This window comes from Mastomys coucha, unplaced genomic scaffold (genome assembly GCF_008632895.1).
Source record: "Mastomys coucha isolate ucsf_1 unplaced genomic scaffold, UCSF_Mcou_1 pScaffold6, whole genome shotgun sequence".
Taxonomy (NCBI): Eukaryota; Metazoa; Chordata; class Mammalia; order Rodentia; family Muridae; genus Mastomys; species Mastomys coucha.
Genome location: NW_022196912.1, coordinates 112,780,103 through 112,788,534, shown reverse-complemented (window position 1 = coordinate 112,788,534; position 8,432 = coordinate 112,780,103). Strand labels below are relative to the sequence as shown.

Below are 8,432 nucleotides of genomic sequence, written 5' to 3'. Positions count from 1 at the left end.
AGTATTGGGGCTCTTCTGCTCATGTGAGTGAAGGGACAATCTGCTTTAGTACACTTTGTGTCATATTTACAATTTGGATGCACAAACAAACATTTCTCAGCAAATTTACAGTTGGGAAAGGCTCTACAAAACAAAAACAATTATTTATATTTAACATCTCGAGACTATTAGGGTTTTGTTTTTTTGGGTTCTTTTGTTTGGTTTTATTTTTTCTTTTTAGAGGAACGTCACAAAACCATGCATGGCTGGAAAGATAGCTCAGGTTTTACTCGAGCACTTGCTGCTCTTCTAGAGGATCTGAGTTCATGTCCTAGCACCAACACTGGGTGGCTACTACTAACTGCCTGTACCTCCAGCTTCAATGGATTCAATGCCCTCTTCTGGCCTCTGGAGGCACCTACACACATGTGATATCTAGTCTGCCTGTCTCACATACACGCAGTAATAATAGACTAGGGACATTGTTCCATGGAGTACTTCCTTGATACACATGAAGCTCTGGCTTCAGTCCTCTGTGGTGGGGATGAGGAGTAGGGCAGGGGGCAGTTAATACTTTGTTAAATGATGCTAAATACTAAAATAGAACACACGTGTTTTTCAGATCTGGAGGAAGTCTAACATGTTACAACTCAAGGCAAGACATAATAAGATAGAGTCATTCTACTTTAACAATGTCAAAAACCTAGATTTTACTTCTTTTCCTTTTATAATTTTCTTTTAATTTTTTTATGTGCATTGATGTTTTGCCTGCATGTAAGTCTGTGTGAGGATGTCAGATCCCCTGGAATTGGAGTCACACAATTGTATGAGCTGCGATGTGGGTACTGGGAATTGTAACTGGGTCCTCTGGAAAAGCAGACAGTGCTCTTAACCACTGACCCATCTATCTAGCTCTGAATGTCCAAATCTTAAGTAAATCTTAAAACAGTAAGCACATTTCATGACTAAGGCGCTATACTTGTAAGATTCATACTTATAGTCTTTACATATTGAATTATGCTACTACATGTACTTATAGTGAAAACACTGACATAGTCTAGTCATAGGACCAACAAAACACCCAAAAATGATCTCACAAAGTTCACTGCATTAAATCAAACAGTTGGTAAGAAAAACTAATCTACATCTAGAATATTTTTTCACTATTCACATAACTCAATTTATTCCCAATCTAAATAAAATAGATATCTGTGAACAAATATGTACTAACTGTATAGTTACACTTGATGTACCAAGGGACCCAGACATTTCAGGGTCATAGGTACCAAACACAAACCATTTTCAAAACACACACACAAAGCTATACAGATGGTTATGGTAGGAACCAAGTATTGTGTTTATTGATAAAACCTCTCTACAGAGGTGAAAGGAAAGACTGTAGGATATAGAGATTACTACGGAAATAGCCATTGGATATTATTACTCACTTGCAAGGTGAAATGGGATGATGGTATACACACTCATCCCCATTTTTACAAGCAGGCCAGTACTTGCAGCGCTCCAAAAGTTTTTCTGGTTTCTGTGCCACACTCAGGTCAGTCATCTCAGCTTCAAAGAGGAATTAAGACCATTTTGTTCATTAGGCTTTCAGTACAAGGTCTATTCAATAAATCTGCCCGAAACCCGAATCTCAAAATTTTATATTCTTTAATGTTTGTAGCAAAGTAACACTAAATGATATGGCCAATCCTAGTAATAGAACCTAAAGGCTAGAGAAAGAAGACTAGAGTTGTCATAAAGCCCTAAGTAAATTTCAGTCTCTCTTCAGAACTGAAATACAGAAGTGAAAGATGCGAAATTTAAAAATGAAGCTGAAAACACAAGCTGATAAAAATGTGAATAATTTTCATTGTCCAGCCAAATGACAAATGTCCAAATAAGAAATTATTCCAAATCACTGAAGTATATATAGTCAGTAAACGTCTGGGCACTAAACTCACCTTGGTATCTAAGGGGAAAACAGCTTTACCCAAGATGGGCCAGCAAATGACACTGCCTATGGGTTTGGGCCATAGGGGCCCAAGGGGGTAGAATAGAGAAGGTCCTGTAACAGCAAGTTTAAAATCTGGCTGAGTGAAAGATGCTGCGTGGCAGAAGCAGGCAGACTAGGACTATGATAAGCCTCACCCATGGAGTTCACTGTCTGCATTAAGTCATGTCTAATTACAATGTCAACTACTATGGCACAGGAGAATGGGACCTCTAAGTTTCCCTATGAAATCTATATGAAACTAATTTATGATGCCAAATAAATTTATACATGAAGGCCATAATCCACTGCCTTCTGATCTGAGACATAATTGTTAGGTTTTATTGTTTATGAAGCCAACTCTCACTTGGCTATACAGCAGCAGGGTGTCCAAGCTCTGGTAGGTCAGATCTGGCTTTGCATAGCAGTAGCTCATCTAGACAGCTTGGGCAAAAAATCTAAAATCTCTGAAACTCACCTTATTCAGAATCAGATTATATAAAGAAGGCAATGTTTCCCACTCTAGTGACTCAATGTCTGCCCTCCATACAGGAGAACTTGGCACAAAGAGCATCATATGGTGCAGACAGGAGCCTCAGTAATGACCATGGTATGCCTGATACAAATTTCTATGCTACTTTAAAAAGAGCAGGACTGGGAGTCAGTCCAGCAGTGAATGCTTACTCTGCAACCATAAGACCCTGGGCTTGATCTCCTATGCAACAAAGAAAAATAGAAAGTAACTTATTTTAGATGTAGGATATAAAAGTTCCTTGAGAATTTCTAAAGAAAACCCAACAGAATTGGGAGGAGAACATCGCTCACTTTTAGATGATCTTGTCCCATCATTACAGAGGAAACTGCCCCACACTGTGTGTATACTAGACATGATGACCTAGAACAAAGGAAGACTAGATTCCAAAGAGCAATGCAGCCAGAAAAATGAAGTAGCTAATAATAATAACAACAACAATAATAATAATAATAATAATAAAGTATGTTACAAGGCAACTTTCTCTTAGTGAAAAAAAATGTGAAGCAATATATAGAAGTCATGACTTTTGTTTCCTATGCTGACGTTTTACTTCATATATGATAAAGCTCTTCAAATTTAAATTTCCAGAGGCAAATTCACTTAGTAGTGAAAGCTGTAACATGCCGCCATATGATGTTCAGTGGAGGTGTGTTGACATAGACAGGGTTGGTTAGCACCCTCAAACATTCCTACCAGAACAACCCACCCAAAGATGAGACTCCAGCTCCCTGCTTGATTAGGTGAAGACACACCTTCAACAGCAGCGTGTTCTCACTGCAACAGAGCTTCATCCCCACACCTAACTCAAGAGTTCGCAGTGGCAAAGGAAGCGCTCTACTCATCCACAATGGCCACATCACTCACACAAAATAGGCATACCCATGACTATGCATGTTACCCACAGTCACTGCTTCTTCTCATATACCAACAAGGCCTAGCATGGAAACTCACTTTTAAATGAAAATGGGTGTTAACAGAGCTGAGTGTTAAGCTATCAAATTGACAACTGAGAGCAGTTATACCAAGCGTTCCTAATGTTAGACAAAGCATGCAGAGTCAGGAAATGTGTACTACTTATTGCAGTTTTTACCTTTAAAATTTTGCTTTACCTAAGGTCACAACTACAACTCACTCCACAACCAAGACTATACCCCTATGATAGACTCAAAGCAGAAAGAGCCTCTCACAAGTGTTTCTTGCTCACGGACTCATCTGTTCTAGTTTACTCTATTTTTAGTGGATGAAGAAAAATTTATCAATCTATTTTTTCATATCTCTGCAAAGAAAATGATTACTTAGGAAACACTTGAAAATTTACTGTTTTTTCCTTGAATCTGTTTATTTTTAAGTTAATTAACTCTCCTGCTTAAGAAGTAGTATATTTAAATCAGGAGTGAAAAGTATTGTTGGGGACTGGGGAGATCGCTCAGTGGCTAAATAGCACTGGCTGCTCTTGCAGAGGACCCAGGTTCAGTTCCCAGCACCTATGTGGTAGCTCACAGCTGCATGTAACTTTATTTCCAGGGGATCTGACACAGCAGCAGGCATAGATGTACTGCTGCACATTCATACATGCAGGAAAAATGCTCAAACAAATATAAATCCAAAAGAAAAAAGGAAAAAGGAAGATAAAGGACCGGTGGTGTGACATCAACACTGATGTCTGTGAGGTGAGGAGCAGTGGAAACACAACAGGCTCCTAAGGTAGGCACCATCTGAACTGAGTTCATCTGAGCACCACTCAGGATCAACTGCCACATAATAAATTTCTGATACTTCAAAAGTGTCCTGCCAGATTAGGTAAGAAATCCCTTCCAAGGAGATCCTACTATGTTACAGAAAACACCAAAATCAAAATCCATCTTTCTCTCAAGTTAACTGTGAGAGACTGTTGCTGGTAAATGCATCAAGAATAAGAATTATAGTTCATCCTTCAGCAATCATAATAAAAAGGTATTTTAGAACACACTGACTGGACTTCATTTTAACACTAGCATCACAGAATACCCTGTGAAACAAGCACAGAGGGAGTATGAAATTGAACTGGTGGTTTTGTATGACAGAAGAAAACAGGCTACTGAACAGAAATATAAGTGAGGCCTCAAACCAAGTTTCACTCAAGATATCACAGGCCAAGACTCCGTTCTCAATGACAGTGGACTGAGAAGGCAAAGTCTGAGCTCTCAACACACCGTTAGAAAAGCTACCATCTGGGTCCTCAAGCTGCCTGCTCATCATATGCAACTGCTGTGGGTGGAGGAGACCTCTGAGTCCCTTGTTTGAGGCTGAAGTTTGGTTTACGGGTTTCATTCCTTCAAAGCACATCTCCTCCTCTTGATCTGACATGTATCCTGGGGGGCTGGGGACACCATCCAGCGTCACTATAAACTTGGGACTTGCAGGTTTATCTGGTTGTACAAGATCTCTGCCAGACAGATAAAAAATACCATAGAATTAGGGAAACAAACACAAAATGCTAAGCCTCCTAAAGTCCTCTTCAGCAGAATTGTAGTAACAAAGGAGTACCTTTGCTTTTCACTTGGTTCACTAAGATAGGCTTAGAATGACTTCCTGCTATAGCATAAGTGGAATCCTAATACACAATGGCCATGGGCAGCAACTGCAGCAGCATCACAGTGACCTTCTAGCCTGGACTTACTAATAGTGACCATATCCTCTCAACTTTAAATCTCCATTGTCCATGTGATCCTTATAGGATCAACGTGGAAATAAATCAAAGCAAAGCACTTAGAAGGGCGCTCAGAGCATCCTGGCAGCAACTTTATTTTTATGGGATTTTATCATCTGTACACATGTTCTTAGGAAGAAACCACACAAGCCTTAGCTCTTAACACCTTGCAGAAGGATTTCCTGATTTGGGTTACCCAGCTTTTAATGTTCAATTCCTTGAGAATACATTTAAAACAAAACAAAACACTGCACCTCTTATCAACAGAGTTAAATTATACTCAACTTTTATTTCTATTTAATGGATTTCTGAACAAGAAAGATGAACTTGAATTTTTGAGAGCTGAATTTGGCTATTGTTGGCCAAGCCAGTGAGTCAAAGAGAGCACCATCTAGTGGGAGCTACAGGAACAGGGAAGCTGGGAGCTAACAGCTGACCTGCACTACAGTCACACACAGTAGCTACACAAGAAAAAGAAACCATCTACCGTGTCTGCATAAGGTGTCCTGAAAGGACCCGAAGGGCATCTGCAGTCTTCATCCCCGAATCCTGGTTTGGTGTCACTACTATTTCCTCAGACAGCTTTGGCTTCTTCAGAATAAATGATCTTGTGTCTGCATGGACCATGGATTCCATGTCATAGTAATCTGAGCCAAAAAAATTGGCCATAAATGTTTACTTCTGAATATAACTTTTATTCTCAAAATTATACAAGTGAGAAGAATGTCAATCTTTTATATAATTATAATTACTTTTAAAGAAAATCATAACTAATTCTACTAAGGGGTAGGGTTGTAATCTATTCCCAACATCTCTTCAGAGAAGTCAAACAGTCTTTCTCACATGGTACATTACAAATGCCTTCCTTTGCCTACAGCAGAAAAGGGCTTTCCTCTATCACATCTGTTGGGATATTAAAAACACAGTAAAAGGACAACAGTTACTTTTTTTTTCAAAATCAGAAAGAATTTAAGAATCTTAATGTTTCCTAAAATTATGATTCAAAAACTGCTGAACTACTTTTCCCAAATGAGTTCTATTCATTTTCACAGTAATATTTAAAGAAACACTGCCTATTAAGAATTCAGCCAGCATAATTTCTAACCAGGTATACACAGAAAACTATTTTGAAAGGAAATTTTAAGGTGAATGTGTCACACTAACCTTCAATGCAAGCTACCACAAGCTCAAGTCATCTACAGCATCTACAGGCTGTCTACTTCACAAAATGTAACAAGAATTGAGTTCAGAGTGGATATGACAACCTATCAGTATGCGATCAACTGATAAAAAGTTAAGTTTCTTTTAAAGCCAACAAATAGACCAAAATTCAGGCTATTAATTCACCGAATATTTATTTACTGTGCAACTAATGACTGTACTAGGGATGTAGATAAAAGGAAAAGAAAATCAGACACATACAATTCTAAAACAGCAAAGCCCAGAAAGGGAAGGAAGAGGTGTTGGTAGAACACAAAGTACTTCCTCCAGCTGAAAGATTAAAGAAATTTTGGCTGAAGTCGAATATGTAAAATGAGTATTAAAGGAAGGAGTAAGAGTGCAGAGAGTCAGAGAGCCAATGCAGGCAAAGAAAATACACAGAGCAAGGAAGGGGACTTCACAGAACATTGAGAAAAGGTGAGAAAACAGCTAAAAAGATGCATGTGATGGATGGTATGGGAGGGTAAGAAAGACTGAAAAATGTAATGATGGATCACGTGCCTAAATACTTTGGATTCTGGTCTACAAATAGTAAGAGATGCCAAAGTAGGGAAGATACACAATAAACAGGTTTCTAGAAAAACAAAGTTAAAATATCTTCTTCCCATGCTGGGTGTATATACACCTTTAGTCCCAGCACTCAGGAGGCAGAGGCAGGAAATGTTTGAATCCAAGGGTACCCTGATCTATAGAGTGAGTACCAGGTCAGCCAGGTCTACAAAGTAAGATCTGGTCTCAAATAAGTTAATAAAAATAAAATTTCTTCCCTTCATCCTTCCAACACATGAGAAAGAAGAAGTACATGCCTTACAGTCCCATCAACCAGGGCTCTACAGGGGGGCCACTACAACTCCAGGCAGGGAAGGCAAAAAAGGGAAGAAAGAGATGAGGTGGAAGTAGAAAGTCCAGGGAGGAGGAACCAATAGGAAATTTTCAATTTTAGATTTATTTAGTTTGAAACCCTTTAGAAGAAGGTAAAAATTTGCAATTTGACATGTAGTGAGAAGAGAGGTAAGAGCACAAGTATTAGGGACAGCTCAGAGCTTTTTCCCCTTCCTGTTTATTTTGAAGTCATTAAATCTAATATACAGTTTGCACTAGAACTCATACGCACATGTACACACACACACTCACACTGTGATCTACTGCTGCTGGACAGCCCCAGCCCTCATACCCCAAACCCCACCCCAGAAAAAAAGCTGACTCTATTAGTTTTCTTCCCATGTCCCACAAGCCCTTCAATGACCTAGAGCAGAGCCCAGAATGTGGTCTAAGGAAAGAATGCTGCATTCTCTTCCTGACACTCTAAACTTTCTGTGGTATAGCTGCTCTCCCTAGTTCATACCTCAGCAGGGCACAGAACAGACAAAAGTAATGTTGACAAGAAAACACAGTAAAGTTAGCCATTTAGGGAGCAGCCAGGGAGAAGGGCTGGAAAAGGAGAATAAAAGGCAATGAGAAGAAAGAGATAAAAGGATGAAAGAAGCACAGGGTGCAACTGTCACAGGCTCCCAAGTTTAGGGAAATGTGCATTGTGAGTCTAGGTTTCAGGCCAGGGAGACTGAACAGTGGCTGTCAGTGCTTGCTAGCTTGGATACCCAGAACCCAAGTAATTATCAGGTGCAAGTGGTGATTCACATGTAATTTCAGCTTCAGAATGCTGGGAAGATGGGAATCCCAGAGTAAAACTGGTCATATTAGTAAGCTCTGGGTTTGACTGAAACCCTGCGTCAATGGGTAAGGTAGAAGAATGAGGGAAGATAACTCCTAACATCAACTTTAAGCCTCCACATGCACGTACACACACACACACACACATAGGTAACATATGCATGCTACACATACACAGACGGAAAAAGATGTCTGTACTCTATATACCCAAGACTGCCCACCTCAGTTTAATAAAGGTGCTAAGTGACAGGGAATCCCTGTATAGGGAGAGTAGTAACAGTCTGTCTGGGTAGAGGCCTAAGCTGAGCTCAAGCATTTACTTTCTGGACCTTTCTGAAACCGTTAAA

At 39.5% G+C, this 8,432-nt stretch overlaps 1 protein-coding gene across 1 annotated transcript in view; it reads right to left on the bottom strand.

The window, feature by feature from the left end:
- Positions 1-1,423: 1,423 nt before the first annotated feature.
- Zc3h14 (zinc finger CCCH-type containing 14) overlaps positions 1,424-8,432 on the bottom strand; it is a 39,337-nt gene continuing 32,328 nt past the window's right edge. The window contains exon 11 of the mRNA XM_031355296.1: positions 1,424-1,548. Within this exon, the coding sequence (XP_031211156.1) occupies positions 1,424-1,548 (125 nt within the window). The remainder of the gene's footprint in view (positions 1,549-8,432) is intronic.